This window comes from Eurytemora carolleeae, unplaced genomic scaffold (assembly GCF_000591075.1).
Source record: "Eurytemora carolleeae unplaced genomic scaffold, Eaff_2.0 scaffold142, whole genome shotgun sequence".
Classification (NCBI taxonomy): domain Eukaryota; kingdom Metazoa; phylum Arthropoda; class Copepoda; order Calanoida; family Temoridae; genus Eurytemora; species Eurytemora carolleeae.
In genome coordinates, this window is record NW_019396132.1 from 632,878 (window position 1) to 649,403 (window position 16,526).

General features: G+C 31.6%; 1 protein-coding gene across 1 annotated transcript in view; it reads right to left on the reverse strand.

Moving 5' to 3' along the window:
* Positions 1-1,528: 1,528 nt before the first annotated feature.
* The window catches only part of LOC111695916 (cilia- and flagella-associated protein 251), a 16,879-nt gene continuing 1,881 nt past the window's right edge, over positions 1,529-16,526 (reverse strand). The window contains exons 2-4 of the mRNA XM_023465387.1: positions 4,861-4,926; positions 4,487-4,594; positions 1,529-1,914 (exon numbers count right to left, since the gene is read on the reverse strand). Of these exons, the coding sequence (XP_023321155.1) occupies positions 1,606-1,914; positions 4,487-4,594; positions 4,861-4,926 (483 nt within the window). The 3' untranslated portion in view covers positions 1,529-1,605. The remainder of the gene's footprint in view (positions 1,915-4,486; positions 4,595-4,860; positions 4,927-16,526) is intronic.

Sequence of the window (16,526 nt, forward strand, 5' to 3'; positions counted from 1 at the left end):
AATCTCTCATCCAAGAAGAAAATTACAAAAGCAAAAATGGCTTGATTTTCAGATTATGTAGATATGTGAGCATAGAGAAATATACAGTGAAACCCTTAATAACGAATAGATCGAAAGAATCGAAAGAATTCATCAAATGTCGTATTCTTCACTTTCTGATAACTGTTCCCGCATATTTATGGCTATATATTTATTTTCACAAATACAGAAATTTACGTAATATAGTATAAAACTCATTGAAAAATTGTCAAGACGACATTTGATAAGTTCTTCCGATGTACTCGTTTTTAAGGGTTTCACTGTATGCAAAAAGTACATATGAGTTTCTCCTGTGGTTAAATTTAGAGCTTTCAAAACATAAGAATTTTCTCTGCAATAATGATAAACAGATTTGGTAATTTGTTTATTAAATGCTCCTGCTGGGTTTCTACAGTGAAACCCTTAATAACGAATACATCGAAAGAATTCGTCAAATGTCGTATTCTTCACTTTCTAATAATGGAATGTTGCAGATATTTAGTTTTTTAATTAAATGATTATATGGAACTCTTTAAAACTGTTCCCGCATATTCATGGCTATTTATTTATTTTCGCAAATACTGAAATTTACGTAATATAGTATAAGACTCATTGAAAAATTGTCAAGACGACATTTGATAAATTCTTCCGATGTATTTGTTATTAAGGGTTTCACTTTATGCAAAAAGTACTTATGAGTTTCTATTGTGGTCAAATTTAGACAAAGAGCTTTCAAAACAAAAAAAATTTTCTGCAATTATGATAAAAGATTTGGTAATTTGTTAATTAAATGCTCCTGCTGTGTTTCTGCTATTTTCTAACAAGCATCCTAGAATTGTGAAAATTATGGCCTTTTCAAGCAAGAAATAGGAAAAATAATTTTAATCTTTGCCTCTTATTTAAAGATATATGCTGATAGAAATGTTGATTTTGTTTTCCATGAGTTCAAGAGTTCAAAAGAGTTCAAGAGTTTCAAACGTCTTAAAAATACTAGCATTAAAATTGCATGGGATGATGGGAGAAGCGGAAATATTTCTCTATGCCCATAAAGCTTGGATGTGTACATGTCAGATTTGGTTCTCAATGTGAATTAACCAATATTTGGTCAAGTAAAAACATACAATGATCAGAGTTTTTGTAAAAACCTAATATTTGATTATTAATAAATAACTTATTTAGTGAAATGAGTCTGTGTATACTTTCACACTGTCTGTAGACTATTCGAAGTTATAACTTGAGTCTAAAACTATTTTTTTTATTCCCAAGTTTTCGGGTTCTCACTGTAAACATTATTTAAAAAATATATATTCGTCATGAATTGCAATTGATTTGGATTCGGGAATCCTAGACTGTAAATAGTTTTACACATAAACCTAGTTTGTAAATGTAAAACACCCCATCACAGTATATTAACGTTGCAATGCCCCCACCCCCCTCATAATGTTGAAACATATTAATGTTGCCTCAGGTCCCCCACGTAGAGACTAATTACGACCCTTCACACTGGAAATTAATTGTGTTATTTCATTTATTTTCGATAAAGTTTATTTATATTTACAATATATAATACAGAATGGATTTCTAGATCTAATCTTCAGATTTCTCCTCCTTCGCTTCCTTCTCCCCCTTCTCCTCCTCCTTGCTCTCCTCCTCCTTCTCCTCCACCTCCTGACTAACCTCGTTCTCCACGGAAATGGTGTCAACCTTCACGACCGGGTACTCTTCATAGGGGACATAGTTCTTCACCCACTTCTCCGTCTCCTCCGTCTTATTCTTCCTCTCCGCCTTCTCGGAGTCGAATCCCTTGTTCTCAACTCCGTTCTCTCTCTTCTCCGTGGTGTCCACCTCGTCGATATTCTTCTTATCCTTCTTCCTCTTCAAGCTTCGGTTCGTTATCTAAACATTATTATAAATTAGTTAAATACTTATGTAGATTAGAATGGAAAACTGGTTTCAACTTGTGGCGTTAAGATATTTGTTATTTAACCTAATCCGTCTCTCTGATTAATATCGTACCCTGAGCTAGAGAGGTTTAGGATTGTTCCAGCTCAAGGAGTTGAGAGGCATTCAAATATTAATTCAAACCGACAACCCTGAGACTAAAACTTTAAAAAGCAAATAGTCGAAGCCGAGTTTGGGAAACTGAAATTAAGTTTTTGCTGTTGCAATTTTTTTTATTTAAGGACCCAATTCTTAATAAAAGTAATTTTTAAGAACATATTTGTAAGGTTTTCGATACCAGTAGTTTTATGTGCCTGCAAAGCAATTTTATTTTATCAAGAAATAGCTCCGACCAAAATATTAATAAAGAATTAAATATTTAACAATTATTCTTATAAGAGTAAGCGTAATTAATCATAGTAGATAAAAAAGATGAGAAAAATTTATTTTTGATAAATTCAATCATATTTTGTTTATCCAATTCAAAAAATAATCACGTTGCAAGATTTATCAATTTTACTCTAATTTTTTTTATATTTTGCACTAGAGAAAGAAAAAATTAATTGTTGTTTTTGGTAACGTCCAAAATAATTGATATCTATTACCCATTATCGGGAAAAGTGTTTTTTTTTTCCTATGTGGCCATTAATAAATATTACTTTTTTTCTAGATCAATTAATTTAAGGGTTTATTCCTTTAAGGGTTTTGTCCTATATGATCTAAGATAACTATTTGCAATCTTTTTTCTTCAGATTTTACGAAAAAATTTTAATTCACTGAACCTCGATACCTTGAAAACTAAAATCTTAAGACCAATAAGCATTCTCCCCACTTCCCCTCACCCCCCACCATCCCTTTCGAACGGTCAAAACCCCATTGTTAAGATTGCAAATTCGAGGATAATGAAAAACTTATTCATTCTGACATTCTACTCCTTGGATAGGATACTTCTAGTTCTACTTCTTGGATAGAATACTTCTAGTTCTACTCCTTGAATAGAATACTTCTAGTTCTACTCCTTGGATAGAATACTTCTAGGTCTACTCCTTGGATAAGATACTTCTAGTTCTACTCCTTGGATAGAATACTTCTAGTTCTACTCCTTGGATAGGATACTTCTAGTTCTACTCCTTGGAAAGGATACTTCTAGTTCTACTCCTTGAATAGGAAACGTCTAGTTCTACTCCTAAAATATAATACTTCTAGTTCTACTCCTTGGATAGAATACTTCTAGTTCTACTCCTTGGATAGAATACTTCTAGTTCTACTCCTTAGTTAGGATACTTCTAGTTCACTCCTTGGATAGAATACTTCTAGTTCACTCTTTGGATAGAATACTTCTAGTTCTACTCCTTGGATGGGATACTTCTAGTTCTTCTCCTTGGGTAGAATACTTCTAGTTCTTCTCCTTGGATAGAATACTTCTAGTTCACTCCTTAGATAGAATACTTCTAGTTCTACTCCTTGGATAGAATACTTCTAGTTCTACTCTTTGCATTGGTGTTAACCTTTAACATATCAAACTTAGACTATTTGATCCCATAGTATTCATTGATGGAAATACATTTAGTTGAAAGGTTGTAAAGATATAAGGATTAGACAATTATGTTTCTATAAGAAATGTAAAGATGAATCTGTAAAGATGAATCTCCACAGAATGATTAAAAACCAGTTTTAATAGAGTTTTAAATTCCAGATGTTAAAAGTACGTAAATTTTAAAATTTCATTAATGAATATAATTGAAAGTAAAAGATCCAAGATATAAAACATAATTTCTCTCTTTCTTAATTCTATCTTTAGAGCTTCTATGCATTATTTATCGTCTTTTCCTCCTCTTTCTTTCTCTACTTTTCCTGATTTAATGATAGGTGACTTGGGTTACTATCTATCTACCTATCCCACAAGGTATCCAGTGCATACCAGTTAAATATCACATTCTTGGCACATTCAAACCAATACAAAACCAGTTTCTAGTCTTTCTAGGACCCTTTTCCCTTTTCCTTCAGGATAATTGATTTTACATTAAAAATTTATAATGTTTTAATGTGAGAAATATTTTGTAGAAAAAAATATTATCCCTTTTCTGTACTCCCATTCAATTTCATTCTTTCATTCATTCTTCTCCCCTCTCTGAACTATAGTTTAAAACTTTAATTCGTATTTCTCCCCCCCCCCCACCTCTCCCCTTACCAACTTGCCCCCCCTCTTTTCAACCAGAGGAGAAAGGGTGTGTACTTGAACTTATGAAAAGTTTATATTAATTGATTAATTGATCAATAATGGTTGTTAGAGGGGGGAAGGGGGAGAGGATCCGGGGGGCATTGATTGGGTTATTAATCTAACAAATATACCCTACACGTATTAGAAGGGATACATTTGAATAATGTATAACATAGCTCTATACTATAAGAAGCAGGAGGGAATGGTGGAGGGGGGGGGGGTAAAAGGAAAAGGGGGTAAAGTGATGGTGGAAGGATTTCAATCAATTCTAATCTTATTATAAATTTATCTGAGAGAGTAACTAACCTCGTATTTACTAGTTCCTCCAGTAGCTCGGAGTATAAATACACAGATCTGGAGTGCTGCGGCTAGGAGACAGAAGAATAGAATTGTAATCCATAATCGCTTAGAGACCTAGAAAAAAACAATACTTTAAATATATTTTATATATTCAAAAATAAGTTCTGTGAATATTAAAAGTATCTTAAAGTCCTAGTAAAACTATTGTTTTCAGCGTAAGTCTATATATGCATGCATACTTTAATATTTTAAACAATGCTTGACAATGAGTTATTCTTTGCTATTTATTTAACATAAATGAACAAAATTAAATAAATGAAATGAATGAAAAACAACATACCCCTCCCCAGGCCCCCCATTCAAGAAAAATTAAAACTTACCAATAGCTGTGATTCCGCAATAGCGCAGCCGGCGATAGAGATACATATCGTCAACAAACAGATAAACTAAACAATAATTAGATATTGCTATCAGATATATAAACAAGTACTAGATATAGCTATTAAATATTTTAAACGGTGATAGATATATTAAATAGTGGTGTTTATCGGTAACAGACATGATAAAATAAACATTGATATATATATATATATACAATAAATACATTTTATATATTTTTATCAAGTATAAACTATTGACTATATTTTACTGTAATGTTAGTAGAGTATAACTGTACTGTATTGTTATCAAGTACTATACTTACAGTACTATACATTATATGTATTATGTACTGTATAACTATTGTGAATTTATTGTTGTATGGAATTTTCAGAAAAACCATTAAATATTTCTGCAATAATTACATTTTAAAAAATATATGTATTATGCAGTTCTCAAACCTGCCCTACCCTAATCTACTGCATTTCATACTAAAGATGCAGATATATAATGGTACAAACCAGAATTCAATGACTAATATGGAGATAAGACTAAAAATGAAAGAATATATATTAAATTCACCATGAATCTGATGTTATTTTTTATTAAACATGTTATTCATTACAAAATAACTCCCTGGCGTAATATTAAAACTTTTTAGAATTTAAAACCTGCGTAAAGGATTTAGTTTTTCTATCTATTAAGGCTAAATTGTTGGTGGATTTCTTAATTAATTGTTGGGTTGTTTGGGTTGGTTAATTTCTTAATTGGCTGATTCATTGGTTAATTGGTTCGTTGATTGATTAGTTGGCTGGTTAATTTCTTACTTAATAACTGATTTGTCGGTTGGTTGGTTGGTTGGTAGATTGATTAGTTGGTTGATTGACTAGTTGGTTGAATACCTAGTTGGTAGGTTGATTTATTACTTATTAACTGATTTATCGGTTGGCTGGTTGGTTGATTAATTAGTTGGTAGGTTGATTTGTTGGTAGGTTGATTTGTTGGTAGGTTGATTTGTTTCTTATTAACTAATTTTTCGTTTGTTCTTTTCCAAAAAAGTCCAACGTAATAATTTTTATCTGAACTTTTTTTATAGAAAATTGATTCTGTCTAAGATCTATTTTTCTTAGAACTGTTTTTTTTTAATCCAAGTATTTTCTCTCCGAAAATTTATTTTTAGCACTTTTTCTCACTTTTTTGTCCGATGAAAAACATTCAGAAACAATAAAATATTTCTTTTAAAAGTTCCACTTTTTGTCTTACTTAGAGATGGAGACTGTTATAAAGAATATTAAGAATATATTTCTATATATCTATCTGTCTATCTATTAGTATATATATATATATATATATATCTAAATCTATCTACAAATATATATATTTTTCCTTTTTATGTTTATATGTGTTTCTGATATGTCAAAACCTACTCACATCTTCATGCCCTTTCAGTAAATCAACAATCTTTCGATCATTAATTTAATCTTTCTTTACTACCCATCATAGTTTACAAGATGCTTTCTATTTATCATATTTTACTAGATGCTATCTATTTATCATATTTTACTAGATGCTATCTATTTTTCATAATTTACTAGATGCTATCTATTTATCATATTTTACTCACGTTGATTTAACGGTTCTGTCAATATTCCAGAAAGCTGTGACTTTCGATCACAATTTGACCCATTAAACACAATTTTTAGCCTTTTTTCTGAAATTCTTTTTTGTCGGCATATACATTTTGAATGATAATTTAAAGATTTAAAAATCCGTAAGGTAAAAGATTGTTGAATTATAGACCAAAACACGTTTAATTTCAAATAGTAGAAACCGAATGCTGCTCCCTCTGGTTAGTCCGGTGTGAGATTTATTTATCATATTTTATAAGATGCTATCTATTTATCGTATTTTACTAGATGCTATCTATTTATCATATTTTACTAGATGCTATCTATTTATCGTATTTTACTAGATGCTATCTATTTATCATATTTTACTAGATGCTATCTATTTTTCATGATTTACTATGAAGGCCCAGATATCGGAAATTTGGACTAATAAAATTGTGACTCCTACCGAAATTATGCAATTGGAATACTGTTTTTTTATCACTGTTGTCAGTGATTTTTAGCCAACTTATGAATCTACTTTTCTTTTCGAGATTATATTTAGCTTTTATCTTTTTCATTTCTTCCTTTGGTTTTGAGTTTCAATCTGAGCGGATTTTTAATCTTTCATTATTTTAAACTGTAAAGCACCAAAATAACAGATTTGTTAATTTCATCATCCACTAACAGCTTTTTTGTCTACGCTTTTTTTGAGTATAAAGGAGCCTCAAAGGGGCAATTCAACTAAGCATATTTTAATAGGGTTTAATTTAATCCTAAAGATTGGGATAGATGAATGAAATCATAGAATATGAGTTGCCTTTATTATTTTAGTCATTTGGATCTAAGGTCGATGACCTCCTTTTTAATAGCTGCAAAATCGTTAAGAAAAATTTAAACGAGTTTATCCAGAAATCTCTGCTAAATTACGATAAATTTCAAATTGTGATATCATGATTAAACATTAGATAGATTTCAAATTGTGATATCATAATTAAACATTAGATATATTTCATGTACAATCCCTAAAAGTATATTTTATTGAATAAAAGTCCTACTTTACTTTGTTTAATGAACACAATGTGCGCTTGCTCAGTTTTTCTAAAAGGAGTTGTCTGATTGCCTCGCTTTGCTTACTTATAATTAGATCAGGATATTTTTCTTTTTCTCCGAGACAGGAAACTAATACTTTTCAGGGAACTGAACCCAACCTGTTTTATCCGTGTTCCCAATAGACCTGGAGAAAAAGACCGGAGAAACCAGACAAAAACTGAGAAAACTAAACCTCAAGAGATTGAATATACAGAAACATTTATCTCAAGGATGCTTACAGAACATTACGCCCCTAACCTCCCCCCCCCCTCCTTCAATTTCTTTCTTTATTTTCTTTTATTTACATTGTTTTTGGTCAAGCTTATCTCATCGAAAACCTTAATATTCTTTTAGTAATTGTTAATATATATAGATAGATAGGAGGATGAAGGATGGAAGGATGAATGGATGAATGGATGAATACATGAATGAATAGATTAATTATATTTCCCCCCGACGACCGAATGAAAGATATCGAGGGAGACGTTTAGTCCAAAAGAAGAAGATATTGATTACAGTCAGAAGTAAAAAACTGTCTGGTTCGGTAATCAGTAAACAAACATACATATATAGTACACAAACAAACACACTTTACAGTACACAGTACAACGAACGCTTATATACACAGTACACCAACATGCATAGTACACAAACATACATAGTAAACAAACGTAACAGTTCCCTGTACACTGCAAATATAAACTGTACGTCACGCAAAATACAGTACAAAAAGTACATACTAAATACATACTTGTCTGCATATATGTCAAATATCTATTAAGGATATTAAAAAAAAACGATATTAATTGAATGTTAACCTTGTTATGTTTTATCCTCTTAGGGATAATCTCATTTAGAGTACTTAAAGAAGTTTATATATCTATGAGTACTCTTACTTAACTAAGTACAAAACGATCTTTAATCTATATTTATGTATATAAAGGTCGGGACCCAATTGGTCAAAATTTTGTGTGGGGCCGGCATGGTACAGAAAAAGTACTTTTTAGTAATTTCAAAAATAAAAAGATTATTAAAATAAAAAAATATGAGTCACGGTAAGCGCACTGAATTTCCACATTTATATTTACATTCATTCTTTACAAAGGTCACTTACTACAGTAGTTGTTTAATAAAAGTAAAATAGTCGATGCGTTGAACATTTGCTGGGTTTATGAAACATGAAAACATCAGGGACAGGGGACCAGGTGGATGATAAAGCGCAAACTAAACATTTCAAGAAGTTACTTATTTTGTTGTGTTTCTACAAAAATACTGGAAGATCAAAAACGCTTTGATTTCTTTACTAAAAGAATTATGTCTATGCCACAAACTCAAATTTTCTTATACTTATATCTTTGAAACCTGATGGTGTAAACCTTTAATATTTAAAACTTAGATTATTTTATCTAACCAAATTCACAGTTAAAAATATACAAGGTTTACAACATTGGATTGGAAAAATATAGGGTTTAGAAAAACGATTCTGTGGCAAAAACTCAATTTCTTTGTTCTATGTTTTTTTTTGTTTCATGGATACAACTTCAACATTATGCGTATTAATATCCCGAACATTTTCGTAAATGTTTCTTAGAAACTGTTTAATTCAACCTAAATCCTCTAGGTGAATACATTTTATATAGATTTCTAGATCAGATTTTAGGCTTACTTCCCCCTTTTTGATTAATATCTAATACTAAGTTTGTAGATTCAGGGGTTTGATAATGATTGATCTGTTTCACTTCAAAATATGATCTTAAAACCTGACAAAAATTGGAAAAATTGGGTTTATTTACTTAATTCTAGTTTAAGGACGGGATGTATGGTTGACTGAAGATGATAAAAAGATTGGTGCTGGATAATAGAAATTGGTTTAGAGAAGGTTCAGGGATAAATACACTGCATACTCATACTGTATTTATAAAAATAAAGTAATAATCTCTGTTTGTTTGTTTCTATGTAGGATCATAATTTATTAAGCTCTTGACTGATTTGCCTCAAATTTTGACTGGGGAACTCAGTAGAACCACGGGAATGTTCTGAGCTAGGTTTAAAAGTTTTAAGTTGAGAAGTACAACTTTTGTAGCAAAAAACTTAGTTTCCAGGAAAAGCTGGGTTCCTGTGCTAGTACTGTTATATACTCTACTAGGTATAATCTATTCCAATTGTGAACATTTTCTCTTTGTTAACATTGTAAAACACACACCAAGAAAGTTCGATGATGTTTTAAAAAAATTTTGTTGGAGGCCATTTTTTAAATTTTGGTCATCCATAAACCTTCCCTGAGGTCATGTGAGGTCCCACAAAAAAATCGGACCGATCAGTTCGGCGTTTTTAGGTTTATTGGATAAAAACAAACAAACAAAAATACAAATAAACAAACAGACAAGCAAATTTTATATATTTATATATAGAAGATACTGTATACTGTATAACAAAAAGATTATCAAGTACAATAGGTGGCAACAGAGAAATTGACCAATTATGCACGACGTCACAAGTGTCAAATATAACAAGGAAAACGAAATTTTCTCAGATTAGTTGACATGTTTCCCAAGATAAAATAAAAAAGTGTAAAAACAGAAAATAAAGAACACATAAAATTGCACTTATTTTACATGTAAGATAAGCAATTTATCCTAAAATTATCACTATAATTAATAATTTTGTCGGGCACAAAAATTGAGTTAGCACTTGTGACGTAAGAATACAGCTGTACTGTACAAATTCGACATTGCCATCTATTGTACTAGAATCTATTTGCTGTATACAGTATACAGTATACTGTATACTGTATACTGTATACTGTATATTGCATACTGTATACTGTATACTATATAGGTATACTGTATACTGTATACTGTATACTGTATACTGTATAGTGTATAGTGTATAGTGTATTGTGTATAGTGTATACTGTATACTGTATACTTTATACTGTATACTGTATACTGTATACTGTATACTGTATACTGTATACTGTATACTGTATACTGTATACTGTATACCATGTATACTGTATACTGTATACTGTATACTGTATATTGTATAATATGAATACCCCGGAGCTGGGAAAATTTAACGGAAGGTTGGTGAATTTATTTCCCGCAGGACCTGGTTTAGAATAATGCTCTGGGTCCTTGCAAGAACAAGATCAGTTTATATACAACCCTGATATTAAACTCACCCAACCATACCTTATCTTTTAAATCAAATAAAAAGGTTCAACTATTGTAAAATAGTAAAATAATGCCTTAATGCACTTATAGTTTAGATGATTTCTGGTTTAACGTTAAGAAAATGAAGAAAAGATATAAGAATTGCGAAATTTGCAAACAAAAACATTTTCGCACGGTAATTTTCATTTGACATGAATTAACTCACGCACTGGGCGCTGCACACCCTGTCATAAACATAAAATTCGAGATTTTCAGAAACAAATTAGTTTTGGATTTAGGATTGAACACACCTCGTCTTTTTTTGGAAATGTGTTCGGGGGAGGAGAAGAAGAAGAGATATATATATAGTCGATATTATTTTGATTACAGAGAGGATTAAGAATTACGGAGCTTGCAGTCGATATTACTCTGATTGTAGACAGTATGTAGAATTACGGAGCTTGAAGTTGATATTATTCTGATAACAGAGAGGATTAAGAATTACGGAACTTGAAGTTGATATTATTCTGATTACATAGAGGATGTAGAACTACGGAGCTTGAAGTCGATATTATTTTGATTACAGAGAGGATTAAGAATTACAGAGCTTCAAGTCGATATAATTCTAAATGCAGAGAGGCTGTAGAACTTCGGAGCTAGGAGACTAAATAAAGTGAAATTAGTCTAATTAGGAGCTGAAAGACTACATAATAAAAGATATTATCAAAAATTGTTGAGAGAATGAAAAATCGCAGAACTGTTAATGTTAAAAGTAAAAATATTGTAATCCAGCTCCGGAATTCTGATGTTGATTAAAATTTAAAAATGATCTTTTCGTCTTTATTTTCGGTGTGTTTTCAAATAAAATAGATTTTGAGCTTAAAATAATATTTTGCTTAATTTGTTGACCAAGTTCCAGCATTATTTTGGTAAACATTAACAATCGCAAAGATCTTGCAATTCCTCAGGATGCAAATGCAAGCTATAATTGTAATTGCAGATTTTATATTTCTCAATCGAGTATTTTCTATAAATGTAAAATAAAAACAATTTTAAACTTTCTAACAATTTGGAAGCACATTTTTAATGAGAGAAAACGTAGTAACCTTTATAGTATTTTTATAGTTGAACCTTGTGGGACTATAAAACTTGTAAATTAAACAAAAAGTGAAATTTAAATTTATTATTTTATTTTCATGTTTATCCGTGGGAATCTGAATAATACATGTATCTGCATTTTTATTTTTCACTCTCATGGTCCGGCACTCCACAATATATCCTTGCAATATCGTTCTCCTAGTTCTCCAGGTTCATTACTCCACTATATATCCTTGCAATATGGTTCTCCTAGTTCTCCAGGTTCATTATTACACAATATATCCTTGCAATATGGTTCTCCTAGTTCTCCAGGTCCATTACTCCACTATATATCCTTGCAATATGGTTCTCCTAGTTCTCCAGGTTCATTATTCCACTATATATCCTTGCAATATGGTGCTCCTAGTTCTCCAGGTTCATTATTCCACTATATGTCCTTGCAATATGGTTCTCCTAGTTCTCCAGGTTCATTATTCCACTATACATCCTTGCAATATGGTTCTCCTAGTTCTCCAGGTTCATTACTCCACTATATATCCTTGCAATATGGTTCTTCTAGTTCTCCAGGTTCATTATTCCACTATATATCCTTGCAATATGGTTCTCCTAGTTCTCCAGGTTCATTACTCCACTGTATATCCTTGCAATATGGTTTTTCTAGTTCTCCAGGTCCATTTCTCCACTATATATCCTTGCAATATGGTTTTCCTAGTTCTCCAGGTTCATTACTCCACTGCATATCCTTGCAATATGGTTCTCCTAGTTCTCCAGGTTCATTATTCCACTATATATCCTTGCAATATGGTTCTCCTAGTTCTCCAGGTTAATTATTCCACTATACATCCTTGCAATATGGTTCTCCTAGTTCTCTAGGTTCATTACTCCACTGTAGATCCTTGCAATATGGTTCTCCTAGTTCTCCAGGTTCATTACTCCACTGTATATCCTTGCAATATGGTTCTCCAGGGGGGTATTAACTAGCAAAGATGTGGGTGAAGGGGTATATTAACATTTTAAGATAACATGGAAGTAAAATATTTCCGAATGAGTTGGAAGAGATACCAGCAGCATAATTGGCGTGGGGGGGCAGGGGTATTTGCACTGAATCTATTGCAATGTCCTGAACCCAACCTTGAAACCCAACTTTGACATTCACACATGGATATTTAAGGAAATATCAAACTAACTCATGATATGACAAATCTTGGAATAAAAGAAATATAAGGATATCCAAGAACATATCAGGGGGTTTAAAGGGGTTCTGCTTTAAAATAAGCTGGAACTTTATTCTTTTTTATTTGGAAAAGTTTAGATAATATCATTATTTCGTTTCGTTATAGAATCGTCGAAAAAAACTGAGTCTTTGTTACAAACTCAAATTGTCTAATCCCAATATCATTGAAACCAGATGGTTTAAATCTCTGATATGTAAATCTTAGATTATTTGATCTTACAAAATTCATAGTTTCAAATATCAAAGCTTTAAGACGTTGGGTTACAAAGAAATGGTGATACAAAAATCAGAGTTTGTGGCAAGACCTCAAGGAAATATATATATTAGTATTTTTAAATAGGAGAGCAATTCCTTTAAATCGTTAGTGCCGTATTGTAGAGAAAAACTTTAGGATTCATTTTATACCAATGAAACATTTTTACAGTGTACAATTTTTTAATATGAGCGTAAAGACGTTTGTAATATTTCACCAGTTTTTTCAATCAGCAGAAGAAACGTTTTTTACAATTATTTAGTAACCCAAACAAAACATGAAAAAAAATGTTATAGATGTTATTTTGGAAAATACTTATGATAAGAAATTATCTATGAAAGTCATAGTAGAACCATAGAATCAATTATTTCATTATCATCATTTTCTTTACTGTTTCTATCATTTTATTCGCAGATTTATTAAAAATGTCGTCTTCACAATTAAAATTCAGAAAACCTCCAACAAGCGATCCTAGCTGAAAGAATTTGCATAAACCTGCGAGATTTTAACCCTATTCCCGCTGGGGGGGGGTCAATTTGACCCCCCCCTGTAGTTTTTTTTACATAACTCAAAAAGAAGTGGTCTGAGGCTGTTGAAATTTTCTGACTTTTCTTACATACCCAAAGCCCTCCCATTAGGCCTAAAACCGGGCTTTAATACTAACTGCCTGAGTCCTCAGGCACACTGCCTGAATGACTGCTTTTGCCTGTAGCAAACTAAATCTTTGTTTTGACCCACTTTCACTTGTCAGATTTTGATAAAATTTAGCTTTTTGGAAAGCCTATGACATAAGGAAACGGATTGCACAAGTTTTGCGAAAAAAAAATTGCAAATTTTTTGCAAAAAACCTGTCAAAGGAAATTTGCACATTTTTAGTTTTTCTTGATTAAAAATCAGGTTATTTAAAATTTTGCAAAAATTTTTGCATATTTGAAATGGCATGGTCAAGGGCTTTTCAAAAATGTATAATTTGTCATTTTTTGGACAAATTTTTTTTTGCAAACATTTTTACTATAAAACTGGATTTTGCGATAAAAAATTCAATTTTCGCAAATTTGCAAATTTTTTTGCAGATTCTAAAAGTAGAGCACAAGAGCTTTCTAATGATGTATCATTTGTCATATTTGGACATAAAACATGGGATTTAGAGGGGGGGGTCAAATTGACCCCCCCCCAGCGTATCCTGGTTTTCAAGTACCCCAGCGGGGATAGGGTTAAAAGGAAATTTAATGACTTATTTTCAATGATATAAGTTCACTATTTTTCTTAACCTGTTTGTGACAATGTATACATGCAACTTGTAATTGTAAGATAGTACTTTTTACATGTTTTGTCCATGTCACTTAAGAATTCTAAAAAACGTTTCTTCTAGTGGCTGGAACAACAGGTGAAATATTACAAACGACTTTACGCCCTTATTAAAATATTGTACACCGTAAAAATATTCAAATGAATCCTAAAGTTTTTCTCTACAATACTACACTTTCAGCTCAACTACCATGTCTAGTCGCTCTCTCCCTTTAGGGATATCCCAGAATACCGTAAGATATCCTTATATCCCTTATCTATATATAAATTTGGCTTGTTTGTCTGTCTGTTTGTTTGTCTGTTTGTTTGTTTGTATCCAATAAACGTCAAAACGGCTGAACCGATCGGGCCCAAATTTTTTGTGGGACATCTAGGGACCCCAGGGAAGGTTTATGAATGATTGAAATTTTAAATATTTGTCTCCATCAAAATTCGATCGTCATTAAATTTTTTAAAATTTTGAAAATCCGCGAAATTTTTTGTGAAAATCCGCGAATTATTTTTGTTTTGTTTTACGATGTACACAAAGAGAACATGTTCACAATTAATTTAGAAGATGGGCGCGAAGCGCCCTCTAAGGCTAGAAAGAAGGGCGCGAAGCGCCTTGAATTTCTAGTATCTTTATATCTCTAAACAATTATAGGGTTTCCCTCTTTTTGCTTTCTTGGAAGAAATCCGAATTACTAGGAGTAGTTTTGATTTGTCATGAGTTTTGTCTGTAGCTAGGATTATTCATAAGTAAACACTATTTAAACATTTTGTAGGTGTGTCACATAATTTAAATACGCAATGCGTACCGTAATGCGTATACAAAGTGACGCAGCAAAGAATCCATTGAAAACCATTATACTAATGTTTACTGACGGCGCCCTTGTGCCCATATGACGAAGCATAATAAATAGAAAAGTATAATTTCACATTCATTGCTGCTGCTGCAATCTTAAAATAAGAAAATGATGATTAATGTTAAAAGAAATGGGAAAAAATTCCGGAATTAAGAACTAAAAAAAGCGGAAAATTGAAGGGATTGTTGCATGTCGAAATTTACACCATTGTCAGAGCAAAAAATGAGCTGTCCTTGGTTTTCTATCTGAAAATGAACTGTCCTTGGTTTTCTATCTTGAACTGTCCTTGGTTTTCAATCTGTAAATGAACTGTCCTTGGTTTTCTATCTGAAAATGAACTGTCCTTGGTTTTCTATCTGTAAATGAGTTGTCCTTGGTTTTCTATCTGTAAATGAACTGTCCTTGGTTTTCTATCTGAAAATGAACTGTCCTTGGTTTTCTATCTGTAAATGAACTGTCCTTGGTTTTCTATCTGAAAATGAACTGTCCTTGGTTTTCTATCTGAAGATGAGTTGTCCTTGGTTTTCTATCTAAAAATCGATTATTTTCAATTGCGGTTCTTCCTGAAAGTGTCTTTCAAATTTTTGCAGCAGAAAGGAAATTCTAAAAAAATCGTATTCCTATATTTTTGCAACGTGATGGCAGTAGACTTGATAATTCAAACTTATTTAATCTAACATAATCTTAGTGTAAAATATCTAAGGTCTAAAACATTTGGTTGCAAAGATATAGAGTTAGAAAATCAGAGTTCGCTACAAAGTCTAAATTCCTTTGTTACCTTTCAAGACATTCAATCTTGTGAATAGGGATGCCACTCAACAAATGTATGTCACTTAAAAATACGTCTACAGTCTCTTTGAGAACCTAAGAGAATGAGTTAGAATGAGATACAGTCTCTTTAAGAACCTAAGAGAATGAGATAGAATGAGATGAAAAGAGAGAGGAATTGACGCATAGAAGAGCGGATTTAAACATTAAGAAAATAGGGAAGATTTACTAACTAACTCTGTAGCTAACTAACTATAGGTTACTATATTTACTAACCAACTCTGTAGCTAACTAACTATAGGTTACTA